Below are 17,189 nucleotides of genomic sequence, written 5' to 3' on the forward strand. Positions count from 1 at the left end.
CAACTTTCTGGAAGTTTATGTACAATGTGTTACTTACTTTCCGATTTATTGAAATGGAAACTTAGATTGTTGATTAGATCCTTTTCTAAGTAGTTAGTATTATAAATTTCACTTTAACCACTGCTTTAGTTGTATTCCGCAAATTTTGATACATTGTAATTTTTGTTCAATTCAAAATAGTTCTATTTCCTTTGGATTTTTCTTTGACCCATGGATTATCTACAAGTGTGCTCTTCAATTTTCAAGGGTTTGGAGGGTCGCCTGTTACTTTTGTTGGCTTGTACTTTAATTCCATTATAATCAGAAAACATACTTCGTATAACTGTTTTAAATTTCTTAGTATGTGTTTTACGGCCATTGGTTCAATGGCACTAAAGGTTGCTATTTCCTTTTCGGATTTCCCTGCTACCAGGTGCTCCAACTATTCTGCCCAGGATTACTTGAATTCAGTGGGACAGATAGGAGGAGGCTCTTGAACACTGGAGCCAGCTTCACGCGGTGTGTCCCCGTCCCTACGTGTACCCCTCGCGTCCACCCTAGCCGGGTGGTCCTGCAGTACCCCACACCGTCGGACAGTCCTAGCAGAAAACCGTAGGAATTGCGGGACGGGAGTACGTGCGTGCGTGTGTGCGTGCGTGCGGCGGAAGTTCCGCCTCCTGGAGCCTGCGGTTGGCCCTGACTACAAGGGTGTGCTCCAGGGAGGAAAATGAGCGGATTGAAGGAAGCCGGTGGACCGGGAGGAGGGGCGAGAATGCTCCCCTTCCCCATTGGCTCGTCCTGCGGAGCAGCGTCGCGGCGATTGGCTGGGCAGCGGGGGCGGTGGTCCCTTGTCGGCCCGCCCCTCCGGTCGCGAGCGGCGTCGGGATAGCGGGCGCGGGCTCGGGCGGAGGCAGCGGCGGCTTGAAGGCTGTGTCCGCGGGCCTCTGCGCGTCTGGTCCTCCTTTCCGCGCGGTGACGAGGACGGCCGGCGGCTGTGGCGGCGCGGGCCTGGACCCGGAGCTAGGCCGAGCCGGGCGCGGCGGGCTTTGGCGCGGCCGCCGGACCTGGGCCTGCGCGGGGCGTCGGCGGCGCGCGTCGCGGGCTGTCTTTCCATTTTTAAGTGATTATTGTTTTGGATTTTTCTGTAGAAAATTTTCTGATTGATATGTTTCACGCACCACTCAGTGGTGTGGGGTAAAGCGGCAGAAGCGCTGTCATTTGTGGTTGAAATGTGGGCTTCTTGTCTGTTTATCTTTTGGGTTTGAGGGGAGGGGATGACATTGTGGTTCGGTCTCCTGTGACCGTCCATTCTCAAGGTCTCGCCGACGTAGTACAGCACCAGGCGAATCCCGCGTGGGTTCTTAACCTGTATTAGACGTACCCCTTCCTTCCCCATGTCTCTCCATCTTTCTCCCTCTGGCCTCTCACTTTCCTCCCCCAACTCTGCTCCTCTCCCTCCTTTCTGTTCTTCTCTTTTTGCCGCATTAACCCTTGCGGGCGGGTCTCTGTAAAATAATGGAAAGCTGTTGGTCTTCAACGTTTCTGTTTTACTTGCAGGTCTGACAACTGGGAAGAAACAGGAGGAAAGATGCCTTCTGATTCTTTCTGTTTGGCTGCCCAGGATCGACTTGACTCCAAATGGTTGAAAACAGATATACAGGTGGGGTTTTGACATGCCTTTTTCTTGGTGTGTTTCGGCCTCCACATTTAAATTCCTGGTGTAAGCTTTCTTTAGGATATGTCAGTGGATGCAAATAGATTTAGCCCTGTTAGAGAAGCTGGTTTGTTTCCTGTAACTTAAAGTGTACCCTTTATCGTGTCAGTTTTTGTTGCTCTTTTTACAGATTGTGTGTGGCTACATTTTAATTTCAGTTATTTGTAAGTGCAAGAACCTCGAAGTCTCATGCAAAAATTTTCTGTTATTTTTTTAAGAGGTCCGTATCATTCTTCATATCTTGGTGACTGTATAGTGACAGTTTTTGAGATGTTCAGTTAATTATGTGGAGGAATAGTGACATGCATGCAGTAAATGATTATGTTCTGAAGAAACTTACTCATTTTATGGGGTCCTATGTTTGTGTTTTCTGGAGAGATGAGAGTTCAGTTGAGTTGTTTGTTTTGTCTTTGTTGACTGGTCTTAATTTAGAGGGGTGCTCAGATTTTCGCATCAAGAACACGTGGAAACAAAATGTTGGCCTTCGACTCTCTAATGTTTTGATGTAATGAGATAAGTAATTGTAACCTTGTCCAGAAGTGACCAAATAAGTAATAGTGGTAATATTTTTATGGACTGTTTTTTTATCCCAGGTTAGTTTTGTTTGCAAATGGTTGGCAAAAACTACTTTCGTCACTCGATATTACCAGTGAAAACAAGTGTCTGAAACATTTTGTAGTATGTGTGTTTTTTGAGGAAAAAAACACACATACTACAAAATGTGTGTTTTGGGAACTCCCCTGCCCATAATACATTTTAAGTATTTTTCAAGCAATCTACCTTTTAAAATATAATCTTACATACTGCATGACTGTTTATCAAGAGTCATATATGTAAGCAGTTGATCATAGATACTTGTGATGGAGCATTATTGCCCCTCCTTAATATTTTTTAAGTGTTAATCCTTGTAGATATGAAGGCCAAGTGTTCAGAACTATGTTGTGGGTGATGGGATTGTTGTTAGTAGTGTTAGAAAAGAAAAGCACAAAGGGTTGGGTCAAGAATTTGCATAATAGTGACTCTTTGTTATTGTCTTGTATTTAGCAATCGCTGTCTGTTTTCCTTTGTCATCTTTTTTTTGAGTGGGATAGGGGAGGTGAAAGATGAATCATTTCTTATTTCTGAATTCCTGAGATTCAGGCAAACTGATTTTAAGAATTGCTTTTATATTAGTGTTTATGTATTTTGGAACACTTTTTGAAGTCAAGAACTTTACCTAATGAAGTTTTTTTCTTAGGAGTCATAATTGAATAACTGCCAAATGTGAGTCTTAGCATCTTGATCTAGAACCAGCTTAATGCTGAGTTGAGCGCCTTCGATGAGTCAGGCAGATACAGAAACACCACTTAGGCCTTGGAGTGCTTGCCATTTTACTTTTGATTTATTCAGTGTGCTGTACAGTGGTTGGACCCTCTTAGACGTTTTGAGTATTATTCAGAAGTCTTCCAAACGCCTCCTTGGGATCAGTGGACAGACCTAGGTTCCTAATAGTGCACCAGAGGACAAATGTGTAATGGATATTGAAGCTGTTTAATATTGTGAAAAAAGTGATTATTGACCTTCGTTTTATATCATTTCTTCAGTATTTTTTATTATATGTGAGGAACGAATGTCGTCGTTTTGCCCTAAGGAGTTGCTTAGACGCAGCTTCCCTCTTTGGAGCCTCCTACAGACACGCTGCGGTGCAGACCTCGCACTGACAGGTCTCACTCTTGTCTTGCTGAGGACGGCTCTCTCACCGCAGTGGAAAGTCTCCCAATTCTTAAGTAGGGCTTTGTATTGGAAACAGAATTGACATCTGCTTAATGACTAAGATGTGAGGTAGAAACATGTGTCTTAGCCAATGGATTTGGCAAATCTACTTTCTACAGCTGTTTGTTTGAAATGCCCTAGAAGGTTTTAGTGACTTTGAAAAGGGAAAAGTTTGGACACTGTGAAAACTTTTAACACATGTATATTTTTAGCACAGGCCACGATCCTAGGCTTTGTTGATCATGGATGTTTAAATGAGTTAGGCCTAGGATCTTGCAGCCAGTGGCCTTGAATGGAGTACCCATTACATGGCAGGCATACATCTGGCTTTACATATATAATGCCTTTTAGTTTCTCAGCATTCTTTCCTGATTGTTGTGTGGAGTCTCTTGAATGGCCATGTTTCCTTTAGAGGTCTCTTGAAGAGGCTGAGAGGTGTCAGCTACATTCACTGCTGTTACCATTTTCATGTTTACAGGATAAGTCCTGTCTCATGTGCTTGGTAGGCTTTTCAGTGAACCCAAAAGTCAATTAAGCAAAGGAACTATAAAAAATAGTACATGATACCATAAAGCTTTTTATTTTTAAGACATATGCATATTTATTTACTAGTCTTCATGTAAGGTTAAGGGTTCTTTCTTGCATAAGCTGTACTCAGATGAATTTCCCACAGTTTCTATTTTTGGGTTCTTTGAAGTGGAGCATGAAATTAGATATGTATGAAGCAATTTTTTTTTTAACTTATTTTGAAATAATAAGAGACTCAGGAAGTTGCAAAGAAAGTAGAGAGGTCACTGTATACTCTTTAGCCAGACTCCCCCAGTGGTCACATTTATGTAACAATAGTACAATATCAAAACCAGGAAGTTGCCATTGCTATGATGTGTGCATAGTTCTATACCGTTTTATCACGTGTCTGTGTAACCACCACCACAGTGAAGATGAGAACTGTCCCATCACCACACAGATCTCGTTCCTGCTGCCCATCTACAGCCACTCTCCTGCCCTCACCAGCTTTCACCCCTGGCAGTCTCTAATCTGTTCTCCATTTCTATAATTTTGTCATTTCGAGAATGTCATATTATATGTGACCTTTTGAGATTGGCTTTGTTCACTCAGCATAATGCTGTTGAGATCCATCAAAGTTGTTGAATATATCAGTAATTAAACGTGGATCGTTTATTTGTCTCTTCTAATTGTCTACTTGAAATAATTAAGCATAGAAGTTAGCTTTTGAAGTTAAACTTAAAATTATTAAATGCATATATTGTTACTTTATGCTTAGAAATATCAGGAGGTTAAAAAACATAACTATGATCATCTTGGTAAATTCTCAGGTTTTACAGTTAATAGATGAGGCGTAGAAATAAAAGAATTTAGTAAATACAGAATAATGACTTGTGATTACTTTTGTGTCTTTTTTATTCATGATTTTTATTATTCCTTCTCTATATTTTGGATCAGTCTTGTCAGGGGTTTATATACTTTGTTAGTCTTTTTTAAAGAACTAACTTTTAGCTTTGGTTCTTGGAAAATGCTAATAATTGTTATAAGGGAAAGAAAACGAGTTTACTACCGGACTTTGACAACAAGGCTTTATGCAGAAGAAAATTGAACATCTTTCAGGCACCCAAGGAAAGAAAATGTGAGCCCAGGATTTTATGTTATAGCAAAATGGACTTTTTAGGTAAAAAGGACACAAACTTATCGACGAACAAGAACTCAGGACATACTGTTTCCATGAGCCCTTCCTGAGGAATGGAACAGACAGATCTTTAGCTGCCAGACTGTAGGTTGCCATGAAGACTGGTGGTGGGCATTAAACCCACAGTTGCGCGTAGGACCTGGAGTAAATGAATGTTGCAGGGAGAGAGCACAGCATATCATGGTAGATTGTGGTGTGACTTCTGCAGTATCCAGTCCGCTAACCCTGCTTATTGAAGTTTCATTTCACATGTTGTGTTTTTCCTGTCTGGAGAGGCCACTTGGGTCCTTTTTGTACCTTTTGTTTCACTTGTCATCCTCTGTCGGTGAGCACGTGGGGCTTATCTGTGATACAGCCTTCACTGTTCTTGTCTGGTAATTCCATCATTGCCGTCATTTCTGGATTCATTTCTCTTGATTGATTGCTCTGATTGTGGGAATGTTTGCATGCCTGGTAATTTTTATTGAGTGCTGGACATATAAATACTATGCTACCCTGTGCTGAATTCTGTTGGATTTATTTAAAGACCATTAGTTTTGTTTGGTGTGCAGTAAGTTACTCGGGATCAACTTGCTCTTTTCAAAGCTTGATCATCAGGTTTGTTTGGACTAATCTAGCAGGTCTTGAGCTAATTTATGTGCCCTATTAAGACCATATCCTCTTAGGACTCTGTAATGCTTGGTGTGATGGGAGGTTGTCTGCTTTCAGTCTTGGATGTGACGTCATACACAGGACGTGGCTTATGGCTTCCCAATTGCCTACCATGGAGCGGATGAGAGCTTGAAGGTGGGGAGCAGGAGCTAGCTCCCCACGGGGTGAACATTCAGCAGTTGGCAAGGAGAGATATGGAAGCTGGGTATTTTAATCGCTCCTTTTTCCTTGCAAAGTTTGTGGAAGAGTCCACATGTCTAGTGGGCATGCCTGCTGAGTGACATGCTGTGTCTGTGGCTCAGGTGGGGCGGGGCTGATGTGGTCACACAGTCAGCACACCTTTTCTGTAAGGGGCAGGCCGTAGATGCCTCTGTGAGCAATGTGTTTTCTGTGACAACTGCTCACCGGCCACAGACAACACATAGGAAGGGGAGTGTGGCTGGGTTGCAGAAAAACTGGATGCTGAACTTGGAATGTCATGATTTTCATGTGTCTTCAAGGGTTTTCCTTCTCTTGATTATTTTTCAGCCATTGGAAAATGTAAAAAGCATTCTCAGCTTGTGGGTCATATAAAACCAGGTGGTAGGCTGGGCCGTTGTTTGCTGACCCCTGTAGTGACAAGCTGCGTCATGGCTTCACAGGCTCCCTGTCCCGTCTCTCTCATCCCCTTACCCTCACTGCCCTGGGCTGGCGGCTGACCAGGTAGTGTCAGCACTTTAATGTATTGCTCGGGCTCTCCTTTTTCTGACAAGGTCTGTGTATTTCTGTTTTCTGGATCCACTCTTGCTCTGTTTCTGTTGTCTTGTATTTGTGTCATTTTTCAATCACATGGTCTTGTCTCATCCATTGTTATTTTTGTTTGAGCTTCAGATGTTATATATGGAAATTTGTCACCATCCTCTGGGTAACAGTATCCTCTTCCAGACAGGATAGAGGAAATTAGCAGCACGAGCAGTCCCAGATCACTGCAGAGCAGCGGGGACAGACGATTCCAAACTGGGCCCCCTCCTGGGAAGGCTGTCGGCTTCCACATCACTCGAGCCTCTGGTGTGTGTGGCCCCGAGGTCCCACTCAAAGCCTGGCGTGTTTACCGGCCCTATCCCCCGTGGGGATGCCGGCTCCAGCCTGTCTCATCAACTCTGCTGGGCTCCTGGCCTCAGCCCTGCCTGTGGAATTGCCAGGCACCTGATGGAGGGTGGCCTTAGGCTCTCTGTCCTTTCCCAGGTCTCAGGCTCCCGCTGCCTTGATGTCTTCAAACATGTGCTTTATGTTCCTGCCTGACTTTCCCACTTGCTCTAGAAATCTGTTCTTAAAATATTTTGGAATTGGCATGTTGTCATGTGTTCAGTAGGTGCTAAGTAAGTTTTTTTCTGCAAGGCTAAGAAAAAAAGCCAGAGACCTTTACTTTAGTCATCTGCAAATATTTGAACAGGTATTAATATTTCAGGCATGTTTTTATAATTATTATTGTTGTTGTTATTATTATTGGGGAATATTGGGGAACAATATGTTTTTTCAGGATGTCAAGTCGTTTTCAATCTAGTTGTGGGGGAGGGGGCACAGCTCACTGGTCCATGTGGGACTCGAGACCGTGACCTTGGTGTTTTGAGCACCACGCGCCAACCACTGAGCCAACCAGTGCCCACAGGCATGTTTTAAAGACAGGAAAAATAAACATTTTCTAAGGTACAAGTTAATCAGAATGCCATTTATTGACATGGCATGTTTGGTTTTGGATTATTTTGTGGAATTCTACAGTTCTGAAGCAGTCAGTTTAACACCTATCTTAGGGGTTGGCTAGCCCAATCCTGTTTGGTGTTCAAGTGTTGGTAGCTCCCGTGCGGGGTCTCGCCGGCTCCCTCGGCTCCTCACGGCATGTATGGGAGCTCGTTCCGGTGCTGGTGAGGACAAGCATGCTTGGCAATTGGCCTCTGCCCCGCCTGCCTCTGATAGTCTTGGTCCTGTGAGGCCTTGGTCAGCTCATCGACTTCTCTGTTTTTTATGACTCTGAACACCAACGTTTCTCAACCTGGCTGTCCCCCAAAACATGGTGCCTGGACCCAGCCACCTGAGGGTTGTCCCCGTGTGCAGTCAGGGCTGAGGACACTGGTCCACCCTCTCTCCTTGGGTGTCAGCATCTTCTTCAGGCCTGGATTTGAATCTCCAGCGCTGAACACCCTGCTAAGATCTGGATTTGTATTTATAGTGTGTGTATGTGTGTGTGTGTGTGTCTCTGTGTCTCTCCATGTTTATGTTCAGTTGTTAGTGCAAACCTCAGTGGTTAAAACCAAGCTAATTCTGTCATTCCAGTTCTGTTTGTACGTCTTTTTTCACTTTTCACATCAGTCCCATTTGATATGAAATGTCTTAAATCCTCTGCTTTCCTGTCTGGGCTTAGGTTCTCACGTTTTGAGGGTGCTCTTAGCAAAGGCCTCGTAAGTTATTTTCTGTTGCTAGTTTCCTCTTTTGTCTCCATCCACTGCCCGGGGACTGAGTTTTGATTTAAGATGTGATCGTTGATCCCCTGGAGCATGATACACACGGACTGCTATCTGGTCACTGTTTGCCGCCCCCCCCCCCCCCCCAGCTTGTGTGGCAGTGTGGGGACTGGACCGAACCCCAGCAGCAGGTCTTAGCTGCTCTCCTCCTACCCGGATGAGGCAAGCCTTTCCATCTCCTCGTTCAAACCTCAGGGGCCCTGAATATCTGTGGCTCACTTTTCAGGAAGGACTTTACTTCTCCCCCTGCTAATTGGTGCTTTTGCTACGAGTCATATGTTTTGGTCCCGAGTATGTTTATGGAATTACCTTGTTAGTGAACAGATCAGGTATGTGCTGAAAGCAGTGGCTTCTGTGAAACTCAGTTGGGTACTGAATTGGTTTTCTCTTGCTACATAAGAAGTCACTGGCCACCAATTCAGCAACTTCAAACAACTCCCGTACTGTGTCCCAGTTTCTGTGGCCGGGAGTCTGGCCGTGGCTGAGCTGCGTTGTCTGCTTCGGGTCTCACGGCGCAGCAGGGTGTTGGCTGTGCTGTGTGCTCAGCCGGGGTCTCACTGGGATCTCATTGGTGTTGGGTCTTGGACTGAGTCATGGGTTCTTGGAGGCGGCCCCCTCCACAGGCAGCCACAGCAGGGTGCCCTTCACGGCTGTGGAGTGTGTCTTCCTCTGGCCTTGTCCTCCGAGGCGTTCAACTGAGAAAGCAGGGCCCGCAGGGTGAGCCTCCTTTGACTTACCTAGCACTGAGCTGATGTGGGACCTCGCTTATGCAGGAGACATTCCTTCCCTTTGCCACAGAAGGAAACGGAGCCTAGTCCAGGGTGATGGCGCCTCCATTCACAGACCCCGCCTGCATGTGGGGCTCTCAGTATGTGTGCGGTAGGTGAGGAGTGAGTTGCTGGAAAACTGCTCGTTAGGTGAGAGAACTGAGGGACGCAGCAGTCCTGAGAACCTAGGAGAAGCTGTGCTGAGACTGCTCAGTGCCCTGCATGCAGCTCGTGCTCTACTTCAGACACTGCTACGGGAGGCAGTGGATGGTTCATGAGGGTGGTACGTGCTGGATGCTGACAAGGAGCTGGTTAGAGGTCCTGGCCTTCCATTAAAGATGGGCCCACAGACGTGTCTGTTTCAGGGTCTGAAACAGTGTGTGTCTGGTGAGAGGGCTTTGTCGTGCCTGCAGGTTTTGGAATGGGTGCCTTCTCTGGGTGGCCACTGCACACCTCCCCTCGCAGCTGCATGCCCTGACAAGCCTTTTCTGATTCCCAGATCCTCACAGGAGAGAGCAATTTTGTTTCCTCTTTGACTGCCATGAGGGACATAGGTGTTTTCATTTACTTTTGCAATCCACTATAGTTGTGTATTTTGATGCTCAAAATTGTTCCAAATTTGGCCAGTAGAGTTCCCATCAGACTTTGAGCAACTTCCTTGGTGCAAACATGAGCCTTTCCAGGCTCATTTTGTCTGCTCTCGTCCCCGAGTCAGCCTGATTTCCAAGAGCCCAGGTTTCGTTTACTGGAATGTGGAACTTGGAAACCAGCATCGGGGCTCTGGGTGTCCTCACTGCTGTTAGAGGGCCCCCAGGTCTGCTTCCTTTCCAAAGACGGAGCAGCAGACGTGATCAATGTAAGTTCATACTGAGGTTTTCAATTCAAATTGTTCTTTAAAAGTTTCTTACGCTGAAAATCTTAGTTTCTAGTAACACTGACATACTTTATCATAAAAGTATGTTTTGTTATATTAACATTACCTTATTGTGTAGTATAACATGAACTAGCTTTAAAATTTTCATGTCAATATTGCGATTATCAGTGATACCAGCGCATAAAGTTAAGATTTTTCTTCCTTGGAGTATATCTGACTAAAGATGTATAATTCAAAAGTCCCTAGAAGCACTTTTCTTTCTGATAAACATAGATTAATTTGCTTGTCACCAGTTCTAGGTTTTGCTTTTTTAGGATTTAACTTTAACTTTTTGATGGAAATCACTTATATGTCTTAGAAGTGAAAATATATAAGATATGCTCAAAATCCTGCTTTCATTCTTCTCTCCTGCCTTCCTCCCATATTGGCCTTCCTGTCTCCCTAGAGAGAATCATTGCTATTTGTGTCTGGCTTATGTGTATTATGTGTCTTTTTTCTTGGACCTTATGCAAAAGTTGGCATAGTATATACACTAGTATACACTGTGCCTTTTTCACTTAACTATATTTCTTGGAATAATTTTCATTAACTGTTGAGTGATTGAATAAATGAAAGGAAGTGAGTTTTTTTCATGTCATTCTTTAAGGGTTGCTTTGTGAGTATGCTCACTCCGTAAGTTTATCTCATTTATCATTGCCAGCTTGCATTCACGAGAGATGGGCTCTGTGGTCTGTGGAATGAAATGGTTAAAGATGGCGAAATTGTATATATTGGGGCGGAGTTAACCCAGAATGGAGAGCTTCCACCTAGAAAAGGTAAGGTCCTTTAACTAGTACGTTTCATTTTGTCAAGACCTTTATAAGTTGCATTTTATAGAAATTTTGGAATGTGCTGTAGGAACAGGAGTGTCTAAGCCTAACTCTATGAAGTTTGATTTTCCCTTTGGTGATTGTCTAAATGACAGTCAGTATCACAGGCCACCTGGAGCTCGTCATTCTCTGTGCTGAAGGCCTCAAGCCACCTCACTGTAGTGTCCTATGATGTGTCGTCTGCGGCTTCTAGGCACTGCAGTTAGGGTTTCTTCTTTTAAGTTTTGAAATATGTCTTGCCGTGGCTAACCATAAATAGTGACTTTTAGAAAAGAATTAAATCCTGATTCCTGGTGCCACTTGGTCAGACCCCCGCCCCATGGCTGGCCCCACTCCCAGAGTTCTGATTCTGTAGTTGGCATGGGGCCCGGGATTTGCGTTTGTAATACATTTCCAAGTCCTGCTGGCGATGTTGCTTGTCAGTGTGCCACGTGCCTTGTGCAGGCCCAACCTGTCATATTGGGGGTTAGGGCTGCTCTGTGCTGCTTAGAAAGGAGAACATTCAAAAACCAACATGTTCCACAGCAAATGACCACAGTTAGATCGCCCTCATAAATCTACCTGTCCTCCATAATTAATTCGCATTGCTCTGTATTCTGAGTCCCTTGTGGGAAGCCTGACCCAGCCCTGGGAGTTGGCCTGCTGTCTGCTGGAAGGGTGATGTCAGCTTCGGCTGGAGTCTCTCCTGACAGACACATCCTAGCGAGGCTGCCGTGGGGCTTGTTAGTTGGAGACCTGATTTCTGGCCTCTAGCTTTGGAAGGAAGCAGATGAAAAGATTCCAGGCTCTGGTTAAGTGATTACTCTTCGAAACAGCATCAGATGGAAAGGAGTAAAGTGCTTTGCAGGCTGGGCTTCACGGCTCCACCTGGGCATTAGAGCACAGCACGGGCCACGAGGTGTGGACATGGGTATGGCCTTCCGTGGTTCTGGGACCTGCATTGGGTTTGTTAATAAGATTTGCTTAGACGAGGTCAGTCTGGGGAGGGGCAGTTCTCCTTGGTCTGCTCATCTTCCCACATTGGGGGCCTGGAGCATGGGAGGCTCTGATGGCAGCAGTGAGCTCCTGCAGAAATGAGGGGCTTCCCAGCCCATCTTCTGCATGTGGGCGTCCCAACGCTTCTGAATTACACTCTGTCAGTCAACAAGGGTGGCCATGTGTCACAGTGGTTCTCAGTTGGTGATGGAGTTGAGCAACGCATGGAGTTGAGATGATTTTTGAACCATAATCCCATTCCACATCTTCCCTTCCCATGGACACACAGCAACTGGCAGTCACTGGGTAGAAGCATGCATGTGAAATTCAAGCAGGTGAACACCAAAGACGGAGTTTGTTAGCGGTGAAGTGTAGTGGGAAATTCATGGACTGTTTTGGAAGGCATGCTTTAAAGAAGAATTTGTGTGATACTTTGATTTCTTTATTAAAAGGGTCACTGGTCATTCATTACTTTGTAAATCACACTGTACCCGTTATGGTGATGATTCATGAAATTTTTAAAAATCAAACATTCAGCTAATGATGAGCGTTGTAACTTACCTTTCCATTTCTGGGAGGGACTTTGCGAAGAAACTACCAAGTGGGTGTTACATTTTGGAAAGCAATTTATAGATTAAAAAATTTTTTACAAATTTTCCAGATGATAGTGTTGATACTCAGAGTGGAACAAAGAAAGAAGATGCGAATGACAAAGAGAAAAAGGATGAGGAAGAAGCAGCTGCCCCTGCGTACAGGGCCAAGTCAATCCTGGAGAGCTGGGTGTGGGGCAAGCAGCCAGGTATTGTGCTCTGAGATTCCCGTCCTGTGCAAAGCTACACCTGCTTCGTGCTCACTTTCTTGATACCATAGATGGGCTGCTTTTTCCGTCATAGAGTTTTAAAAAATTTAACTGAAATTTTTTTAATATTGTAAACTGTACATAGCATACAGTTTACCACTTCAAGCAGTCTGAAGTGACAGTTCAGTGACATTAAGTACATTCACACCGTTGTGTAGCCATCACCACAATCCATTTCTGGAACCTCTTCATCTTCCCAAACTGAAATGCTGCTCAATAAATCACAACTCCCATTTCTTCCCTCTCCCCAGCTCCTGGAATCCACCATTCGACTTTGTGTCTTTAGGATATTGACTAGCTTGCTTACCTCATGTAAGCAGTAGAATCAAAGAATATTCATGTTTGTCTCATAATGCTTTTTCATCTTGAATTCCATTTTGTCTGCTATTAAATATTTCCCCACCTGCTTATTGTAACTTTAATTTTTTAATAGAAATGCATGCACACAGTATAAAATTCAATTATAAGAAGAATATATAAAATAAAAAGGTTTTCTTCAACACCAAAAAATCGAGAGTTTGGTTTCATGATAATGAGAGTAATAGGTAGTTTTTCTCTATGTCTAGGAAATGTGCTGCCGATAAGTATTGACTTTATCATTTTGTGTTAAAAACTTACACAGCGTTTACAGAGAGGCAGTATACCATGGTGGCTAAGAGTGGCCTGTCCCACGTGTCATCCTCATCTGGGTGACCTTGGGCAAGTCGGCTGTGCCTCAGTTTCCCCCTCCATGAAATCAACAGGCAGTAGGACCTCTTGGTGGCTGTGACGATTATCTAATATGTGTAAAGTGCTTACAATGTTTTGGCACATATTAATTCAGCACTCAAGTGTCACCTCGTATTATCGGTTTCACAATATAACAAAATGCCCATGGATGTTTTCTTACCGTGTTTTCTAGATGTGCAAGAGCTGAAGGAATGTCTGTCCGTGTTGGTGAGAGAGCAGCACGCTCTGGCCATGCAGTCAGCTGCCAGCACCCTCTCCGCCCTGAGACTCAAGCAGAGGCTGGCCATCTTGGAGCGCTATTTCATCGCCTTGAATAGAACTGTTTTCCAAGAGAACGTCAAAGTGAAATGGAAAAGCAGCAGCATTTGTTTGCCCCCTGTGGACAAAAAAAGGTGACAGGAGAATGAAGAAAGCATGCTGATACCAGCTAAATGTAAAATTCAGGCTGTTTTGTCCGGGAAAGTTTAATTGAGGCACTCAACATAGATCCTTTTTCATCTTTATGAAACTTTATTCTTTTTGAATGTTTTCTATAATCTGGAGAATGGCTTTCCCAGTTTGCTCAGGTACTAGCCAGGGTATACCGTTATTTTAAAGACATTTTTCTGTTGTTAGTGTAGAATCCCGCCAAAGGTTTAGAGCGACATGTCTAGATTTGGCAATGGTATCTGATCATTGTATCTGTTTTGTTTTGCTAATGGATAGGGAATAGTCAGATTGTAATACTTAGTGCCTAACTAGTTTAGATGCTTCATTGTTTTCTTCCTAATATGATTTTCTTACTCTTATTATAAGAGATGCTTTCAGGCATGTGACTTTTAACATATCAGTATACATCAGCAGATTTTCTCAGAGGCATTAACTAACAGTCATTATAATACTTAAGGCTGTGTAAAATTCTGTTTTTCCAAAGTATAGCTGTCTACTAGACTTTTGTTCTCAGAAGGCTAGACTAAAAGATGTCCAGATAGAATTCATATTTTATGTAGTTGAAAAGTTTGTTTTATTTGATTGTAATATTGACTTTTACTCCCGATAGAGCACCTGGCAAGTACAGAAGGCAGAAAGAAGCAGGGGAGGAAAAGCCTTGTTATTGTGCGTCTCAGAGATAAGATGTGCCAAGTGTAGCATAGTTCCTTGTTTTTTTTCTGTTGAAATCTCATTGAAATCACATTACATATCATGCATCGGAGTAGTAGTTCTAAGAAAAATTGAACCAAGTGACACCGTGTGATGACAGCCTAGCCCTTTCCTCCTTGACTGTGACAGTCACTGGGTGGTAGATTTGGGGCTTCTCTAGGCATTCTGCATATTTGTTGAGTCAAACTGAATTCCCTAAGATTGCAGAAGTGGTGGGCAGCCCCGCTTATCTTTCTGTTGAGGTGACATAAGGGTTGATGGATTTATTGAAATCTACTTTTCATTAAATAGAGGAAATTTCTAAACTTAAAAACATTTATTTGGAGATACTTGTGTATTCGTATGTAGTTGTAAGAAATGGTGCAGAGTCCTTATATCTTCTGCCTCTCCCCCAAGGAGGCCACTTGCAGTGTCACAAATAGGACAGTGGCTTTGATTCAGTTACTGGTCTGCTAAAATCCCCAGTGGTGTTGTACGCTAAGCTTTGTGTGTATTTCCATGCAATTTTATCACAAGTGTGGATTTCTGTCACTACTGCCACAGTCGGGGTACAGGACAGGACCCTTTTCTAGCTGCACCCACCTCCTTTGCCCTTCCCCTGCCGTGAACCCTGGCCACCACTACTGTGGTCCCCAGGTCTGTCATGTAACATGTATGGTGCGTTTTTTCACTCAGCAGCATTCCCTGGAGACCCCTCCAAGTGCTTGCATGTGTCGGCACTGCCGAGTGGGGTCCATGGTGTGGATGTGCCTTCACCCGTGGGAGGGTAACCTTGAGATGACCAGTCACAGTTTTTGAGTATTATGAATAGAGCTGCTGTGAATCTTCATGGACAGGTTTCTGTGTGAACCTGTTTCATTTCTCTGGAATGAATGCCCTGGAGGGCATTGTGTTTGGGCCTGAAAGACACTGCCGTTCTTTTCCACAGTAGCTGTACCACCTCACACAGTCACCAGCCACGTGTGAGGGACCCATTTCTCTACATCCTTCTCGCCCCTTTGCTTTTGTCACCTTTTCACTTTAGCCATTCTATTAGCTGTGTAGTGACATGTCCTAAATTTGTGCAGATTTCCTCATTTCTTCATTTATTGGGCAGTGGTGGGCTCACTTTTTTGTGGAACTAGCTGCTGAGCCACTTGTTGCAGATGTAGCAGTTCTCACACTGTACAGATTCAGGACTGAGGGGGCCCAGCTTCTGCTTCTCTTCAGTGGCTTGCTCAGGGGCGCCTCCCACCTCCTCTGAACACTAAACCTGTGTTTCTGTCCTGAAGACTAGTATCTTGTTACACATCTGTGTCTTATAATGTTTACTTCTCATTTAGAAACAAAGTGTCAGCCTCTTTGTTTCTTTCTCCCAGGCACCTCCTTGGGGCGGTCCTTAACTACAGTGTCTTGTTTCTCCTCGGAGACCCTGGGGAGGGGTCTGTTCGGCATCACAGACATGTGCCTGCAGCTGCCGCTGTGGTGTCCTTCACTGCTCCTGGAACGTGACCTTGTATCTTGGGGAGATCATTCCTTATCATTACCCATTTTTAATAGCATTTCTTCCTGATTATGAAAACAGATTATAGTAAATTTGGAGAATAGTTAGAGAAGCATACAACAATACAAAGTTGAAAATAAAATTACTTGCTATGTGTAACTGAGTTTATATGGTACATGCATGTTTGTGTTCTAGTTTTTGTTTCTAGTTTAGGATGATTTTCATAGAAAACTGTATAGTTTCGTAATATGCAAAATGAAACCATGTCTTCTTAAATTAACATACATAAGTAGTAACGAGCTTCAAAGGAGACATGACAGTGATAAGCACTGAGTTCAGGAGAGGGAACCTCAGCATGGTGAGGGTGGAAGAGAATAGGACCAGTACGTGGGCTCCGAACTCAGCAGTCACGTTGGCCTGAGAAGGGAAAGGTCCAGAACAAACAGTCCAGCCTGGGTGCAGGGTCTCGGACATTGCGCAGAGTGCCCCACATGCCCCTCACCCCTCACCTGCCTTCTCTACCACCTGAGGTTTCATCCCCCCATTTCTGTATTGACCTGTTTCCCATCCTCCCCCACCAATAACCTCAGTGCCCTGAGATGATCTCATGAGTGCACTTGTAAGTCATTTAAAATTCTTTGTAATGTGTTTTTGTTTTTTTTCCTAAAAGAGACAACTTTTCCTTTAGAAAGGACATTTGGTAAAAGTTTTTAAAAAATGAGACTAAAAGTCACTTGTGATCCTACCATCTAAAAAACCCACCGACCACAATTTGGTGCGAATCCTTCCATATCATTGGTTTGATTTTAGCATTAGTACATCCCATGACTGACCGGTTGTCACCCCCATATGTATTGTCCGCAGTTCCCGGCCTTCTGGCAAAGGAGTGGAAGGACTTGCGAGAGTCGGATCCCGGGCAGCCCTGTCTTTCGCCTTTGCGTTCCTGCGCCGGGCCTGGCGGTCAGGTATGTGAGCCTGGTGGTCGAGAGTACGTGGGTCTGGTGGTCAGGGACGTCAGCCTGGTGGTCAGGTAGTGGTCACGGCTGTCAGGCGGTGGGTCCGGCCGTCAGGGACGTCAGCTTGGTGGTCAGGTAGTGGGCACGGCCATCAGGCGGTGGGCACGGCCGTCAGGTAGTGGGCCCGGCCGTCAGGCGGTGGGCACGGCCGTCAGGTAGTGGGCCCGGCCGTCAGGCG

At 44.5% G+C, this 17,189-nt stretch overlaps 1 protein-coding gene across 3 annotated transcripts in view; it reads left to right on the forward strand.

Annotated features, from left to right (window-relative positions):
• Positions 1–844: 844 nt before the first annotated feature.
• HERC2 (HECT and RLD domain containing E3 ubiquitin protein ligase 2) overlaps positions 845–17,189 on the forward strand; it is a 154,079-nt gene continuing 137,734 nt past the window's right edge. For all 3 annotated transcript variants that reach the window (XM_019753190.3, XM_019753191.3, XM_019753192.3), the window contains exons 1-6: positions 845–1,099; positions 1,537–1,639; positions 10,641–10,755; positions 12,446–12,583; positions 13,545–13,764; positions 16,860–16,960. In XM_019753190.3, coding sequence (XP_019608749.2) covers positions 1,568–1,639; positions 10,641–10,755; positions 12,446–12,583; positions 13,545–13,764; positions 16,860–16,960 — 646 coding nt within the window. In that variant the 5' untranslated portion in view covers positions 845–1,099; positions 1,537–1,567. The remainder of the gene's footprint in view (positions 1,100–1,536; positions 1,640–10,640; positions 10,756–12,445; positions 12,584–13,544; positions 13,765–16,859; positions 16,961–17,189) is intronic.

The sequence above is a fragment of the Rhinolophus sinicus genome, chromosome 13 (assembly GCF_057876585.1).
Source record: "Rhinolophus sinicus isolate RSI-liver-muscle chromosome 13, RSI-T2T, whole genome shotgun sequence".
NCBI lineage: Eukaryota > Metazoa > Chordata > Mammalia > Chiroptera > Rhinolophidae > Rhinolophus > Rhinolophus sinicus.